Source organism: Oncorhynchus clarkii, chromosome 12, assembly GCF_045791955.1.
Source record: "Oncorhynchus clarkii lewisi isolate Uvic-CL-2024 chromosome 12, UVic_Ocla_1.0, whole genome shotgun sequence".
NCBI lineage: Eukaryota > Metazoa > Chordata > Actinopteri > Salmoniformes > Salmonidae > Oncorhynchus > Oncorhynchus clarkii.
Window position 1 is genome coordinate 61,672,285 of NC_092158.1, and position 18,244 is coordinate 61,690,528.

General features: G+C 42.6%; 1 protein-coding gene across 2 annotated transcripts in view; it reads left to right on the forward strand.

The window, feature by feature from the left end:
• The window catches only part of LOC139420948 (transient receptor potential cation channel, subfamily M, member 4a), a 60,972-nt gene extending 43,190 nt beyond the window's left edge, over nucleotides 1–17,782 (forward strand). For both annotated transcript variants that reach the window (XM_071171378.1, XM_071171379.1), the window contains exons 23-27: nucleotides 2,223–2,404; nucleotides 2,635–2,767; nucleotides 5,139–5,211; nucleotides 5,659–5,752; nucleotides 17,413–17,782. In XM_071171378.1, the coding sequence (XP_071027479.1) occupies nucleotides 2,223–2,404; nucleotides 2,635–2,767; nucleotides 5,139–5,211; nucleotides 5,659–5,752; nucleotides 17,413–17,441 (511 nt within the window). In that variant the 3' untranslated portion in view covers nucleotides 17,442–17,782. The remainder of the gene's footprint in view (nucleotides 1–2,222; nucleotides 2,405–2,634; nucleotides 2,768–5,138; nucleotides 5,212–5,658; nucleotides 5,753–17,412) is intronic.
• The last annotated feature ends 462 nt before the right edge of the window (nucleotides 17,783–18,244 follow it).

The following is an 18,244-nucleotide window of genomic DNA, read 5'->3' on the forward strand; positions in this document are numbered from 1 at the left end:
GATTTCCTCTTATCTAGTTCCTCACTGTGTCTTGGCTAGTGTTGTTTATTCTCTCAGAACCACTGATCTGATTTGATAAATTATAGCTAATTCGATCTATTTTAATTCAATCAACTTGATTGAATTTTTAAGTGTCTTATTTGACACGATCATTGCGTGTTATCAAAATGCCAAATGTTTTTCTGACTCTGCTTTTATTTGTGCCCAAAACGTCAATAACCAAAAAATATAATAAAACCAATACAGTGCCTTTGGAAAGTATTCAGACCCTTTGACTTTTTCAACATTTTGTTACATTACAGCCTTATTCTAAAATGGATTAAATATATTTTTTTATGAATCAGCAATCTACACACAATACCCCATAATGACAAAGCGAAAAGAGGTTTTTAGAAATGTTTGCAAATGTATAAAAAATAAAACACGTACCTTATTTACATAAGTATTCAGACCCTTTGCTATTAGACTCAAAATTGAACTCAGCTGCATCCAGTTTCCATTGATCATCCTTGAGATGTTTCGACAACTTGATTGGAGTCCACCGGTAGTAAATGCAATTGATTGGACATGATTTTGAAAGTCACACACCTGTCTATATAAGGTCTGACAGTGGACAGTGCATGCCAAAAACCAGGCCATGAGTTTGAAGGAATTGTCTGTAGAGCTCCAAGATAGGATTGTGTGGAGGCACAGATCAAGGGAAGGTTACCAAAAACGTTCTACAGCATTGAAGTACCCCAAGAACACATTGACCTCCCTTATTCTTAAATGGAAGAAGTTTGAAACCACCAAGAATCTTCAGAGAACTGGCCGCCAGGCCAAACTGAGCAATCAGGGGAGAAGGGCCTTGGTCAGGGAGGTGGCCAAGAACCAGATGGTCACTCTGACAGCGCTCTAGAGTTCCTCTGTGGAGATGGAAGAACCTTCCAGAAGGACAACCATCTCTGCAGCACTCCACCAATCAGGCCTTTATGGTAGAGTGGTCAGACGGAAACCAAAAAAGGCACATGACAGCCCGCTTGGAGTTTGCCAAAAGGCACCTAAAGACTCTCAGACCATGAGAAACAATATTCTCTGGTCTTATGAAACCAAGATTGAACTCTTTGGCCTGAATGCCAAGCGTCACATCTGGAGGATACCTGCCACCATCCCTACGGTGAAGCATGGTGGTGGCAGCATCATGTTTTGGGGATGTTTTTCAGCGGCAGGGACTGGGAGACTAGTCAGGATCGCGGGAAAGATGAACGCAGAAAAATAGAGAGATCCTTGATAAAAACCTGCTCCAGGCGAACAGGACCTGAAACTGGGGTGAAGGTTCACCTTCCTACAGGACAACGACCCTAAGCACACAGCCAAGACAACGCAGGAGTGGCTTCGGGACAATTCTCTGAATGTCCTTGAGTGGCCCAGCCAGAGCCCGGACTTGAACCCGATCAAACATTTCTGGAGAGACCTGAAAATAGTTGTGCAGTAACGCTCCCCGTCCAACCTGAGAGAACTTGAGAGGATCTGCAGAGAAAAGTGGGAGAAACTCCCCAAATACAGGTCTGCCAAGCTTGTAGCGTCATATGCAAGAAGACTCAAGGTTGTAATCGCTACCAATGTGCTTCAACAAAGTACTGAGTAAAGGGTCTGAATACTTATGTAAATGTGAGATTTCAGTTTTACCCCCCTTTTTCCTCCCCAATTTCGTGGTATCCAATTGTTAGTAGTTACTATCTTGTCTCATCGCTACAACTCCAGTACGGGCTCGGGAGAGACGAAGGTCGAAAGTCATGGGTCCTCCGAAACACAACCCAACCAAGCCGCACTGCTTCTTAACACAGCGCGCATCCAACCCGGAAGCCAGCCGCACCAATGTGTCGGAGGAAACACAGTGCACCTGGCGACCTTGGTTGGCGTGCACTGCGCCCGGCCCGCCACAGGAGTCGCTGGTGCGCGATGAGACAAGGATATCCCTACCGGCCAAACCCTCCCTAACCCGTACGCGAAGCTAGGCCAATTGTGTGTGTTCTTCTTCTAAAAACCCGTTTTTACATTGTCATTATGGGTTATTGTGTGTAGATTGAGGACATTTAAAAAATATATATTTTGCATTAAAGCTGTAATGTAACAAAATGTGGAAAATGTCAAGGGGTCAGAATGCTTTCTGAATGCAATGTATTCGCTGATATTCTGGCTGGTAACATTTCACTGTGGCTGGCTCTCTCTCGTCACTGCAGTCATACGTTCTCAAAAGTGCAGGAGAACAGCGACACCTACTGGAAGTTTCAGCGCTACAAGCTTATATTGGAGTACCATTCCAGACCCTGCCTGGCGCCACCCTTCATCATCATCTCCCACCTCCACCTCTTCATCAAGAGGCGCATCCGCAGGATCGCCTCCGTCAAGATCAAACACTTTGGTGACAAGAGATGGGGAGGGAGGGAGGGGAGCCATTAGAGATGTGATGAATTGTGAAATTAAAATGCTCATAGTATTTTTGTATATTGTATATTGTATATTGCTAAATTACTAGCATTTTAGAAGTCCACTCCCATTGTCGTCCAAGATTATAGCTGAATATACTTTTTTTTTTTTTTTTTTATCTTCTTCCAAATCCCCCTCTTTTCCTCTCCTCTATCGCTCCTTCAGTTCTGGAGATCCATGGTAGGCAGGCCAGTAAACTAAACATGTGGGAGGCCATCCAGAAGGAGAATATACTGTCTGCCCAGAACAAACGAGAGAGAGAGAGCGACTCGGAGAGACTCAAACGCACCTCCGTCAAGTGAGACATCTCTCCCCCTCAGTCACTTATTTATGTCATATACTGAATACCAGATTCATTTAACAGCTTTAGTTTGTTTTGCTTTGGTGCTATTTTCAAAAGTATGTGGTGAATTTTCAAAACTCTTAGTACAACTCTCCAAACTGGTAACACTTGTAATGCAGCAAGTCTTATATTTAAAACCTTGATTTGTGCATTAATTTTGTTTGGAGAGACCTTTCACCACACAACCATTGATCCAAAATATACGTTAACTGTGATATTCCATGAGAATATTGATTTAATACCAAAACACAACATAATGAAATCTAACCAGTTTATCCAATGTTTCAAAATTGCCTTTTGAATGTAGTATGATTCAGTACTGTAAATTACAGTATATTATACTGTTCTCACATTACACAATACACTTGCACTACCCATCAAAACTGAATTTCCATCATTTCTATCCTATGTGTGGTCAAAGGTGTGATCATCGAAGACATATTTCACAATCATTGATACAAAAAAATGTATGTATTGTTCATATATAATTACACTATAGGTGTACGTTAATCATATTAAATGAATGAAAGAAACAACATTTACCAGGCACTAGTTTGCATGAGCATGTGGCCATAGGTTCTTATTGTCCTCGTCGTTCATGCACCCTGACATAGATCTGGATTGATGTCATTGGATGCCTCATCCAATGGCTTCATCATGAGGATGGCAGTCATACACCCTCCTCCACCTGTATTGTAATCATGTATTGTATTTACAATATTGTGTCATACTTATGTAATGTAGTGGTCCTGTATGACTCGGTCAGTAAGAGCATGTGTGGACTTAACTGTTGTCACTTTCAGCCTCACATCATCAAGAGGCCCTGTAATCTTTAAAAAATAAGAATTTATCCGCTTGAGGCCCCCCCCCCATGCTCCACATGAGGCCCCCCCCCCCCGAAAAACAAACTGCTGTCGTGGGATGCTTAGCTCATCGCTCTCATTCTGTCTTACTTTAGCAGGTTGGTTCAGCAGCAGCAAAATGCTGCTGGAAGCTTCAAAGTTGCAAAGGAAATGGGGAGGAAGGTTTTTTTTCCTGGCCACTGTACCCAGGTTAATGAGGCCACATTGTTGACAAAAAAAGTCCTTCAAAAAAGTAAATGAATCCATACAGCCAAATAATTAATAATATATCAATAATTTATTTCCATACATACACTACAGTTTCAAAGTTTGGAGTCACTTAGAAATGTCCTTGTTTTTTAAAGAAAAGCACATTTTTTGTCCATTAAAATAACATAAAATTGATCAGAAATACAGTGTAGACATTGTTAATGTTGTAAATGACTATTGTAGCTGGAAGTGGCAGATTTTTTTAATGGAATATCTATGTAGGAATACAGAGGCCCATTATCAGCAACCATCCCTCCTGTGTTCCAATGGCACGTTGTGTTAGCTAATCCAAGTTCAACATTTTAAAAGACTAATTGATAATTAGAAAACCCTTTTGCAATTATATTAGCACAGCTGAAAACTGTTGTCTTTTATTAAAAAAGCAATAAAACTGGCCTTGTATCTGGAGCATCAGCATTTGTGGGTTCGATTACAGGATCAAAATTGCCAGAAACAAAGAACTTTCTTCTGAAACTTGTCAGCCTATACTTGTTCTGAGAAATGAAGGCTATTCCATGCGAGAAGTTGCCAAGAAACTGAAGATCTCGTACAACGCTGTGTACTACTCCCTTCACAAAACAGTGCAAACTGTCTCTAACCACAATAGAAAGAGTAGTGGAAGGCCCCGGTGCACAACTGAGCAAGAGGACAAGCACATTAGAGTGTTTAGTTTGAGAAACAGATGCCTCACAAGTCCTCAACTGGCAGCTTCATTAAATAGTACCCGCAAAACACCAGTCTCAACGTCAACAGTGAAGAGGCGACTCCGGGATGCTGGCCTTCTAGGCAGAGTTCCTCTGTCCACTGTCTGTGTTCTTTTGCCCATCTTAATCTTTTCTTTTTATTGGCCAGTCTGAGATATGGCTTTTTCTTTGCAACTCTGCCTAGAAAGCCAGCAATTACTTTATATGAACTGTATTGCAATGTGTACTTTTAGATGAAACACTGACTAAGTTTGGTGAAAAAGTGACTGATTTTGAGTGTACTTAGTAATTGAAAATGTGCTTCGTTTTGAAACAAATGCCTTTTTGATGATCTGTTTTGAGTTTTGTACTAAGTGTTGTGAAAGTGTATGACATTCTTCTGAAAATTGCACCAAAGAGATTGGTACTCCTGTGTTAGGGATTGGTTCAATTCAGTTATTTTTTCATGAATAGGACTTCAGTTCAATTCTTGAATTGACCCCTAATCTGTCTTGTGGTCCTATGTTGAAGGGTGGACAGTGTCCTAAAGCAGATGGTAAAGATCCAGGACCACAACCGCAGGCTGAGAATGCTAGAGACCGAGGTCAGTGTCAGCCTGGGCCGCTGCCACTGGTCACAGCATACACACACACACACACAGCCTTATATGCCCAGTGGCAACACATTTCAGTGGTCCTTAAAGGGGGGGATGGCTTTGTGTGTGTGTGTGGAGGAGCGGAGCTATTGAGTCCTTTCCCCATGACGCCTGTGCCTCTAGGTCCGCCACCTCAGTCGAATCCCCGGTCACCATCCGTTTTGGTTTAACTTTCCTTGTGGGTACCAGAAGTCCTCACAAGGATAGTAAAACAAGGAACATTCAGACAAGTGTGGATATTTTGCCTGTCCCCACGAGGAGAAATACTATTTTAGGCTTAGGGGTAAGTTTTAGGGTTAGAATTAAGGTTAGGGTTAGGTATAGTTTTAGATTTAGGGGTTAGGGAAAATAACCTCTCTCTCCTTCTCGCCCCCATCCCCTCTCTCTTGTTCCCAGTTGGAGTATTGTTCTAGTGCCCTCTCCTGGATGGTGGACGCTCTCTCTCAGAGTAACTGGATAAAACCCACACGTCCTCCGCCCGCTCTCAGAGGTAAGGTTGCATACAGACATACACTGAGTATACAAAACATTAGGAACAAATTCCTAATATTGAGTTGCACCCCCTTTTGCCCTCAGAACAGCCTCAATTTGTCAGGGCATGTCTCTACAAGGTGTCAAAAGAGTACCACAGGCATGCTGGCCCATGTTGACTCATGCTTCCCACAGTTGTGTCAATTTGGCTGGATGTCCTTTGGGTGGTGGGCCATTCTTGATAAGCACTGGAAACTATTGAGCTTGAAAAACCCAGCAGCGTTGCAGTTCTTGACACACTCAAACCGGTGCAACTGGCACCTACTACCATACCCCGTTCAAAGGCACTTACATATTTTGTCTTTCTTCCGAATGGCACACACACACAATATATGTCTCAATTTTCTCAAGGCTTAAAAATCCTTCTTTAACCTGTCTCTTTCCCTTCGTCTACACTGACTGAAGTGTAGGTGACATCAATAAGGGATTAACCTGGTCAGCTTTCACCTGTTCAGTCTATGTTCCTAATGTTTTGTACCCTCAGTGGTTCTTCAATCAAAAGTTGCTTCACGGTACTGTTTGTTATGGTGCTTTACAGTGCTTGCCGTTAATGCTTATCCAAACCACCAGTGGGCATGTTTGAGCAAATATACTCTAATTACTAATGGGGGCATTTGAAGCTGAGCAGAGGTCACCATGCCATGCAATTGTGAATACACTTCATAATTTAACTTTAATTTTATATTATTATTATTATTATTAGGCTATCAAATATTAGAATCTTCCAATTGTGAATTAAGAACTGGGCAGGAGTAGGCTACATACAGTACAATGACTATACCCGGGAAAGAAAAGCAACATACTTCCTACTGTACAAATGTAACTCGTTCAGTCACATGCAGACCAGATGTTATGATTTTGTTGATGTCAAGGTTTGTAATAATATGCAATCAAATATACTCCATTCTCCAGCTTGTTGGTGCTTGCTTCTCTGCACAAATCATTTGACTTCTGCAGTTTGAGATGATGTACAGTGGGGCAAAAAAGTATTTAGTCAGCCACCAATTGTGCAAGTTCTCCCACTTGAAAAGATGAGAGAGACCTGTAATTTGTAATTTTCATCATAGGTACACTTCAACTATGACAGACAAAATGAGAAAAAAAATCAAAAAAATCACATTGTAGGATTTTTAATGAATTTATTTGCAAATTATGGTGGAAAATAAACTTTTGTTATTGACAAAATACTTATCTCAATACTTTGTCATTGCCAACAAAGGGTATATAACAGAGGTCAAACGTTTTCTGTAAGTCTTCACAAGGTTTTCACACACTTGCTGGTATTTTGGCCCATTCCTCCATGCAGATCTCCTCTAGAGCAGTGATGTTTTGGGGCTGTTGCTGGGCAACACGGACTTTCAACTCCCTCCAAAGATTTTCTATGGGGTTGAGATCTGGAGACTGGCTAGGCAACTCCAGGACCTTGAAATGCTTCTTACGAAGCCAGTCCTTCGTTGCCCGGGTGGTGTGTTTGGGATCATTGTCATGCTGAAAGACCCAGCCACGTTTCATCTTCAATGCCCTTGCTGATGGAAGGAGATTTTCACTCAAAATCTCACGATACATGGTCCCATTCATTCTTTCCTTTACACGGATCAGTCGTCCTGGTCCCTTTGCAGAAAAACAGCCCCAAAGCATGATGTTTCCACCCCCATGCTTCACAGTAGGTATGGTGTTCTTTGGATGCAACTCAGCATTCTTTGTCCTCCAAACACGACGAGTTGAGTTTTTACCAAAAAGTTCTATTTTGGTTTCATCTGACCATATGACATTCTCCCAATCTTCTTCTGGATCATCCAAATGCTCTCTAGCAAACTTCAGACGGGCCTGGATATGTACTGGCTTAAGCAGGGGGACACGTCTGGCACTGCAGGATTTGAGTCCCTGGCGGCGTAGTGTGTTACTGATGGTAGGCTTTGTTACTTTGGTCCCAGCTCTCTGCAGGTCATTAACTAGGTCCCCCTGTGTGGTTCTGGGATTTTTGCTCACCGTTCTTGTAATCATTCTGACCCCACGGGGTGAGATCTTGCGTGGAGCCCCAGATCGAGGGAGATTATCAGTGGTCATACAAGTCTTCCATTTCCTAATAATTGCTCCCACAGTTGATTTATTCAAACCAAGCTGCTTACCTATTGCAGATTCAGTCTTCCCAGCCTGGTGCAGGTCTACAATTTTGTTTCTGGTGTCCTTTGACAGCTCTTTGGTCTTGGCCATAGTGGAGTTTGGAGTGTGACTGTTGTTGTGGACAGGTGTCTTTTATACTGATAACAAGTTCAAAACATGTGCCATTAATACAGGTAACGAGTGGAAGACAGAGGAGCCTCTTAAAGAAGAAGTTACAGGTCTGTGAGAGCCAGAAATCCTGCTTGTTTGTAGGTGACCAAATACTTATTTTCCACCATAATTTGCAAATAAATTCATTAAAAATCCTATAACGTGATTTTCTGGATTTTTTTCCCCTAATTTTGTCTGTCATAGTTGAAGTGTACCTATGATGAAAATTACAGGCCTCTCTCATCTTTTTAAGTGGGAGAACTTGCACAATTGGTGGCTGACTAAATACTTTTTTGCCCCACTGTATTCCCTTTTCTTTATGAAAATAAGTTTATACTGGCCTTTATTATTTACCATTTATTTCTAATATTAGCTTGATTAAATTGATTGTAGATGTCACTACAACTTGATTGGAGTCCATCTGAGGCCAATTCAATTGTTTGGACATGATTTATAAAGAAACTTACCCCTCTACAGTATATAAGGTCCCATCGTTGACAGTGCATGTCAGAGCAGAAACTATACCATGAAGTCCAAGGAACTGTCCATAGATCTCCGAGATTTGTGATGAGGCATATAGCGCATTCGGAAAGTATTCAGACCCCTTGACTTTTTCCACATTGTTACTTTACAGCCTTATTCTAAAATTGATTAAATATTTTTTTTCCTCATCAAGTCTACACATAATAACCCCTTTTTTTTTTTTGCAAATGTATTAAATATGACAAACATATACCTTATTTACATAAGTATTCAGACCCTTTGCTATGAGACTCAAAATTGAGGTCAGGTGCATCTTGTTTCCATTGATCATCTTTGAGATGTTTCTACAACTTGATTGGAGTCCACCTGTGGTAAATTCAATTGTTTGGAAATGATTTTGAAAGGCACACAACTGTCTATATAAGGTCCCACAATTGACCGTGCATGTCAGAGCAGAAACCAAGCCATGAGGTCGAAGGATTGCGTCGGCACAGATCTGGGTAAGGTTACCAAAAAATGTCTGCAGCATTGAAGGTCCCCAAAAACACGTGGCCTCCCTCATTCTTAAATGGTAGTTTGAACCACCAAGATTCTGCAGCACTTCATCAATCAAGCCTTTATGGTAAAGTGGCCAGATGGAAACCACTCCTCAGTAAAAGGCACATGACAGCCGGCTTGGAGTTTGCCACAAGGCACCTAAAGGACTCTCAGACCATGATACAAGATTGTCTGGTCAAATGAACCAAGATTGAACTCTTTGGCCTGAATGCCAAGCCACATCTGCCAAGTCACATCTGGAGGAAATCTCACACCATCCCTACGGTGAAGCATGGTGGTGGCAGCAGCATCATGCTGTGGGGATGTTTTTCAGCGGCAGGGACTGGGAGTCTAGTCAGGATCGAGGGAAAGCTGAACGGAGCAAAGCACAGAGAGATCCTTGATGAAAACTCAGGACCTCAGACTGGGGCAAAGGTTCACCTTCCAACAGGACAACGACCCTAAGTACACAGCCAAGACAACGCAGGGGTGGCTTCGGGACAATCTCTGAATGTCCTTAAGTGAACTCTATCAATATGAGATATCATTTTTATTTTATGTTAGAAATGTTCGAAAATTCACAAATTTTCGCTTTGTCATTATGGGGTATTTTGTGTAGAATGATGAGGAAAATGTTTTTATTTAATCAATTTTAGAATGAGGCTGTAACGTAACAAAACGTGGACAAAGTCTAGGGGTCTGAATACTTTCCGAATGCCCTGTATGTATCCTTTGTCACAAAGTGTGAAAAACAATAACAGGCTAACTACACCGCTCGTGTCGCAAAATAAATGTAGAAATCTATGTTATTCAATTATTGCACTCGCGCGCCAACGAGCATCTGCGTTGCCAAGGGCTAAAATAGAAGTCAGTTCTATTTCTGATGCAGATCATGCTGCAAGTCCTGCCTCTCCTCATTGGTTTATAGAAGAAGGTACCCATTTGCCTTCTCCTCATTGGTTATACCCACATTGGTGACTGAAAGACGAACAAAGTCAGTGGTGGTAATGCACCTAATTTATGAAAGTTGCCAATGGCAATATAAAGTCAAGAGAAGAAAAGGCTGGAAGGAGGAGAGATGATTAGAAACGATTCGGTTGACCTTTTATGTGTGGATTAATTGGCGGAGTAGAGGACCTTTCAGGTAAAATAACAACTCAATGTTTATATCCCAGGACAAATTGGCTAGCAACAGCAAGCTAGCTAAAAAGGACAAATTAGCTAGCCTAAATTGCCATAAATGTTTAATGTTTTTCAACGTGTCCCAAAATGAATATAATTCGTTCAGAGTTTGTTTTGATATTTTAACCTGCGTGTCGTGATCTCGTTTCGTGTGAGGGGACAAAACACATTTATGCACGATGGTGCACGCGCGCAGCTGGTTTGGGTTCCGTGTAACACTGTTTGTGTTTGCCTGGCTGAGTGGATGAGCTGAGTTGTCATAACTCGCCCCCATTTGGCTACTTGCAATTTGGGTGGGTTGCGGGCAGGTTGAATAAAGGGAAACGATGCATAAAGAAATCCATAAATGTACAATTCTTGTAGGCTACACTGAGGTTTTCTTTCATTATGTGTATCTGCCATTTCTGCATAAGCCTGAGCTTTAGGCCCTAACTGTCCGCCCTCCAAGTAGGCCTACATGTCAATCACCAAATGCTTTTGGGAAAAAGTTAGTCGATCCACCACATATAATATTAATTCCTGCAGAATTAAGCATTTCTTGCTGTACACCCTCACAGAAAAAGCACGATTTCGTGGTTTTGGAACTCATCACGTGAGATTTCACGTGAAAACAAAAATTTGTCGTTATGATTCTCACAGTGACTTTAGTGCTTACATTGTCTATGTTTTTTTATACAGTAATTATTGAACTAGGCCTCACCTGGGATTTGAACACTCAAACTCTTGGTTCACAGCATTCTGATCTTTCTGCTACGCCACCACACCTGTCTTAATAACTGAATTCACCTGTATTCCTACACCTGTATTCCTATTCTTAAAATAAACAATAAAACATATTATATTTATCCTAGTTATTCAGGAGTAACATTAAAACAGAATAATATGCCTCACCAACATTCGACAACTACACAGAAAACCCTCAAATTACTGAAATAATTCAATTAAATCAATGATGAGAGAATAGTCAGATAAACTGATAACTAAAACAGCAGCACAGATGAAACTATTTTGCTAAGTGCAGAGATGTATTATAAGTCATGAATATGTATAGGAGCGTTACAGACTTTGTGGCGCTGCAGAAAGATCAGTGCATCTCAAATCCAAAGGTTATGTGTTCAAATGCCAGGTGGGGTCATACTTTAGCTGAACAGTGTACCACTAACTGTAAAACCACCATACCATTTCATTACTTTACTTAAAATGGTGTGGGATGGTGTAAGAACAACTGGGACCATTGTGACATCCTGACAACTGGTAAAACAAACTCTTACAACATCTAAAATCATGTTTTTACATTTTAAGTGTTCCAAAACCATGTTTTGGGGGGAAATTATACACCAATTTGACCTGAGAACAGGAGTGGAGAAATTATTTATTTCTTTCAGCATCTTGAGAGAATGTGAATGCGTGGTTAGCAACCGAGTGTGAAGGTGCTGATTTGTAAAGCTGATTGTACGTGAAAGAAGCAGAAATGAAACTCAGAAACTATACTGATGTCAACTAGATTGAAGCATTCATTCTGTTGAGCAAGTGTTTATTTGGTCTTCTAAAGCAACACATAAGGACAGAAGAGTAGCTGCATGTCTCTAATTTTAGACAAGTTGACAAACAAATAGCCGACCAAAATATGAGCTGTGTGTGCGGGAAAGAGGAATTCAATCACCCTCTATCCTCTTCCAGTCGTTCTCCTCATCATTCAGTTAACTCAAATTAAATGTTGAAGTCACGTGATCTAGCTATCTATCTATCGGCCATTCATCCATTGACGTCATTCATTCAGTAATGAGACACATTAGCGCGAACATGACAGCCTGATACCAAAGCCCAGGGATTAGAATGTAACAACCTCGATATAACAATTCTCACAACTGAGCAATGTAAATACACCTATTTAGAAAAAGCCAGGGAAGAAGGAGGATGACATTTATTTCAATTACAAAATCAAAACGGCAGTGGGAACACTTCAGAAACCACCGGCAAAGTTATTAGCTAAATACTCATAGCTTTCAGCTGTTGGGATACCAGAAGGCAAAAATTATGTTTCTATGTTACACTTTTACACAACTATTTGTTTATATGGAAATGTTGTATATTATAATATACATCTACACTGAAACCAAAAAATAGCCCTTCCTATATAATTCTTATTCGAGCTTATAAATTTACCATGTTAAATTTGACTGCACTATTTAATTTGTTCCAAGTTAGCTCACTGATTTGAGGGTTTGTTTAGAAGAGAGAGAACAGGGAAAGAAACTGGTTAAATTGAGATGTTTGGACACTGGCCTACACACAATACCACATAATGTCAAAGTGGTATTGTGTTTTTAGAAATTTTTACCAATTCATTAAAAATAAGAATTCAACCCCTTTGTTATGGCAAAGTCTAAATAAGTTCAGGAGTAAAAATGTGCATAACAAATCACATAAGTTCCATAGACTCACTCTTTTTGCAATAATAGTGTTTAACATGATTTTTGAATGACGACCTCATCTCTGTACCCCACACATCTGTAAGGTCCCTCAGTCGAGCAGTGAATTTCAAATACAGATTCAACCACAAAGACAAGGGAGGTTTTCCAATTCCTTGCAAAGAAGGGCACTAGTAACGTGTACGCTGGGAGTCGGGAAACAAGTACAGGGAGTGCAAATGTAATAATAAATAGAACAGTACAAAACAAGAAACACGAAAAGCACACAGACATGAAACAAAAACAGAGTCAATAACGCCTGAGGAAAGAACCAAAGGGAGTGACAGATATAGGGGAGGTAATCAGGAAGGTGATGAGTCCAGGTAAGTCTCATGAGGCACAGGTGTGCGTAATAATGAGTAAACTGGCAACAATAGCGCCAGAGTGGAGGACCCCCATCCCTGACGCGCGGCTCCAGCCGCAGGACGCCGACCAGAGGGATGGTCCTGAGGGACCAGGAGTAGGCCAATCGCTTCTGCTGAGGCTCGGGAACCTGTAGAGCCAGCTGAGGCTCGGGAACCTGTAGAGCCAGCTGAGGCTCGGGAACCTGTAGAGCCAGCTGAGGCTCGGGAACCTGTAGAGCCAGCTGAGGCTCGGGAACCTGTAGAGCCAACTGAGGCTCGGGAACCTGTAGAGCCAGCTGAGGCTCGGGAACCTGTAGAGCCAACTGAGGCTCGGGAACCTGTAAGAGCCAGCTGAGGCTCGGGAACCTGTAAGAGCCAGCTGAGGCTCGGGAACCTGTAGAGCCAGCTGAGGCTCGGGAACCTGTAGAGCCAGCTGAGGCTCGGGAACCTGTAGAGCCAGCTGAGGCTCGGGAACCTGTCGAGCCAGCTGAGGCTCGGGAACCTGTCGAGCCAGCTGAGGCTCGGGAACCTGTCGAGCCAGCTGAGGCTCGGGAACCTGTCGAGCCAACTGAGGCTCGGGAACCTGTAGAGCCAGCTGAGGCTCGGGAACCTGTAGAGCCAACTGAGGCTCGGGAACCTGTAAGAGCCAGCTGAGGCTCGGGAACCTGTAAGAGCCAGCTGAGGCTCGGGAACCTGTAGAGCCAGCTGAGGCTCGGGAACCTGTAGAGCCAGCTGAGGCTCGGGAACCTGTAGAGCCAGCTGAGGCTCGGGAACCTGTCGAGCCAGCTGAGGCTCGGGAACCTGTCGAGCCAGCTGAGGCTCGGGAACCTGTCGAGCCAGCTGAGGCTCGGGAACCTGTCGAGCCAGCTGAGGCTCGGGAACCTGTCGAGCCAGCTGAGGCTCGGGAACCTGTCGAGCCAGCTGAGGCTCGGGAACCTGTCGAGCCAGCTGAGGCTCGGGAACCAGTCGAGCCAGCTGAGGCTCGGGAACCAGTCGAGCCAGCTGAGGCTCGGGAACCAGTCGAGCCAGCTGAGGCTCGGGAACCAGTCGAGCCAGCTGAGGCTCGGGAACCAGTCGAGCCAGCTGAGGCTCGGGAACCAGTCGAGCCAGCTGAGGCTCGGGAACCAGTCGAGGCATGGAAGCCCGACGAGCCAACCGAGGCTTGTGAACCTATCGAGCCAGCTGAGGCATGGAAGCCTGACGAGCCAGGTGAGGCATCCCGGTTGCTTCGGGAGCTGCTCTTGGACCCCACGTCGTCAGTAAAAAATTCCTGTTGCTTCCCTTTGGTGAGGCGTTATTCTGTAACGTGTACACTGGGAGTCAGGAAGCAAGTACAGGGAGTGCAAATGTAATAATAAGTAGCTGTCTTATCAGGATCCCATGCCTCAGCCGACACGTCGTTACGTGCACCTGCGCTTCATGAGACTCACCTGGACTCCATCACCTTCCTGATTTCCTCCTCTATATACAGTATGTCACTCCCTTTAGTTCTTTCCCCAGGCATTATTGATTATGTTCCTGTGTTATGTCTATACGCTACTCGTTTTTCTTGATTTCGATCCATGTTTGCTTATTAATTAAATTCACTCCCTGTACTTGCGTCCCAATTTATTAGTGCACACGTTACAGCACCTATTGGTAGATGGGTAAAAAAAGCAGACATTGAATATCTCTTTGAGCATTGTGAAGTTATTAGTTACAATTTGGATGGCGTCTCCTAACTCAGTTGCCAGAGAGGAAGGAAACCGCTCAGGGATTTCACCATGAGGCCAATGGTGACTTTAAAACAGCTACAACGTTGACTGGCTGTGATGGGAGAAAACTGAGGATGGATCAACAACATTGTAGTTACTCCACAAAACTAACCTAATTGACAGAGTAAAAAGAAGGAAGCCTACAGTATACAGAATTAAAAAAAATAAAAAAATATTATATTCCTGTTTGCAACAAGGCACTAAAGTAATACTGCAAGAAAATGTATGGCAATACCTGAAAATGGTTGTCTAGCAATGATCAACAACCAATTTGACAGAGCTTGAAGAACTTCAAAAAGAATAATAGGCAAATGTAAAAAAATTCAAGGGGTGTGATACTTTCCGAAGGCACTGTTGCATGCAGTTGAAGTCAGAAGTTTACATACACTTAGGCTGGAGTCATTAAAACTCGTTTTTCAACCACTTCACAAATTTCTTGTTAACAAACTATAGTTTTGGCAAGTCAGTTAAGACATCTACTTTGTGCATGACACAAGTAATTTTTCCAACAATTGTTTACAGACAGATTATTTTACTAATAATTCAGTGTATCACAAGAATAAGTTTACATACACTAAGTTGACTGTGCCTTTCAACAGCTTGGGAAATTCCAGATAATGATGTCATGACAGCCTCCCGGGTGGCGCAGTGGTTAAGGGCTGTGCCACCAGAGACTCTGGGTTCGCGCCCAGGCTCTGTCGTAACCGGCCGCGACCGGGAGGTCTGAGGGGCGACGCACAAATGGCATAGCGTCGTCCGGGTTAGGGAGGGATTGGCCGGTAGGGATATCCTTGTCTCATCGCGCACCAGCGACCCCTGTGACGGGCCGGGCGCAGTGCGCTCTAACCAAGGTTGCCAGGTGCTCCGGGTTGGATGCGCTGTGTTAAGGAGCAGTGCGGCTTGGTTGGGTTGTGTATCGGAGGACGCATGACTTTCAACCTTCGTCTCTCCCGAGCCCGTACGGGAGTTGCAGCGATGAGACAAGATAGTAGCTACTAACAATTGGATACCATGAAATTGGGGAGAAAAAAGGGGGTAAAATTAAATGTAAAAAATAATACAAAAAATGTCATGACTTTAGAAGCTTCTGATAGGCTAATTGACATCATTTGAATTGGAGGTGTACCTGTGGATGTATTTCAAGGCCTACCTTCAAACTCAGTGCCTCTTTGCTTGACATCATGGGAAAATCTAAAGAAATCAGCCAAGACCTCAGAAAAATAATTATAGACCTCCGCAAGTGTGGTTCATCCTTGGGAGCAATTTCCAAATGCCTGAAGGTACCACATTCATCTGTACAAACAATAGTATGCAAGTATAAACACCATGGGACCACGCAGCCGTCAGCTCAGGAAGGAGACGCGTTCTGTCTCCTAGAGATGAACGTAATTTGGTGCGAGAAGTGCAAATCAATCCCAGAACAACAGCAAAGGAAGTTGTGAAGATGCTGGAGGAAACAGGTACAAAAGTATCTATATCCACAGTAAACGAGTCCTATATCGACATAACCTGAAAGGCCGCTCAGCAAGAAAGAAGCCACTGCTCCAAAACCGCCATAAAAAAAAAGCCATAATACGGTTTGCAACTGCACATGTGGACAAAGATGGTAATTTTTTGAGAAATGTCCTCTGGTCTGATGAAATAAAAATATAACTGTTTGGCCATAATGACCATCGTTGTGTTTGGAGGAAAAAGGGGGAGGCTTGCAAGCCAAAGAACACCATCCCAACCGTGAAGCACGGGGGTGGCAGCATCATGTTGTGGGAGTGCTTTGCTGCAGGAGGGACTGGTGCACTTCACAAAATAGATGACGTCATGAGGTAGGAAAATTATGTGGCTATATTGAAGCAACATCTCAAGACATCAGTCAGGAAGTTAAAGCTTTGTCGCAAATGGGTCTTACAAATGGACAATGACACCAAGCATACTTCCAAAGTTGTGGCAAAATTGCTTTAGGACAACAAAGTCAAGGTATTGGAGTAGCCATCACAAAGCCCTGACCTCAATCCTATAGACAATTTGTGGGCAGAACTAAAAAAGTGTGCGCGAGCAAGGAGGCCTACAAACCTGACTCAGTTACATCAGCTCTGTCAGGAGGAATGGGCCAAAATTCACCCAACTTATTGTGGGAAGCTTGTAGAATGCTACCGAAATGTTTAGACTCAAGTTAAACAATTTAAAGGCAATGCTACCAAATACTAATTGAGCGTATGTAATCTTCGGACCCACTGGGAATGTGATGAAAGAAATAAAAGCTGAAATAAATAATTCTCTCTATTATTCTGACATTTCACATTCTTAAAATAAAGTGGTGATCCTAACTGACCTAAGACAGGGAATTTTTATTAGGATTAAATGTCAGGAATGGGGAAAAACTGAGTTTAAATGTATTTGGCTAAGGTGTATGTAAACTTCCGACTTCAATTATATGTTCTATTTCTATGTAAGGTCCTTCTACATCAGAGACCTTTCCAGTCTTTTAATATAACAATTTTCAAATTAACTTTATTGATCCCAGTAAATGTTATTACTTGGTTTTATGTACTCCAGTTTCCGTTGCGTTTTCTCTTTCAGATCTGACCCCTCTTTCTCCAACTAACTGACCCATGTCTGATGGAGAATAGGGTAATCTAGACACAGGTGCACACACGCCTACAATCACTGTCACTCAGTGTCAAAGAATGTCAAGAAATGCCAAAGACGGACTCGATGCTCATTCATCAATCATTTCAATGTCGTTTTTAAACTTTGATCATTTCAACTGCTGCCATTTTGTATGTGCACCATTGTTACACTTTGTTGTTCCTTTGTTCAATAAATATTTTTCCTGTGGGTTATAGAATGGACAATCTGTTCCTAATGTAATATGTAGAGTCATTGTAAAGGTAAAATAATATAATTTGACATGACCAAGTACAAACACATTAAACTTTTTTTGTATGTTGCTTTTTGGTTATTTTCATTGAATGCTCAATTTGGTTGTCAGTAAACACAGCACTAATCTGTATTGCCAAAGATATCTAATTTTGTTTAATTGCTCCACAGAGCATTTCCCCAAGGATTAAGGCTTGTTTAGGTGGGTTTTTGAGGAGTTCCATCAGGCTTTCTTGTGTCTCCTTCAGCTATATTAACATAGGGGCTAGTCTGTATTAAGGCGGGCATAGGGTTATCTGCAGTTATTGGTACTCTGTTTGTGGTCAACATTTGCGGACTCTTTGCCAAGGTCCCTGGCCAAACAGGTGAGAGCAGAACAGACTGAGTATATGTTAGACTTCCCCCAAGTTGCTGGACGCAGGGGCCAGGGGGAGAACTGGGCATACTGCTCTGGTGAGGGGCTCATTATAGCTTCCTGTGCTTGGATGAGGCCCCTGCTGCAAAAGTGGAGCCACTGCAGGTGGCCGGAGTG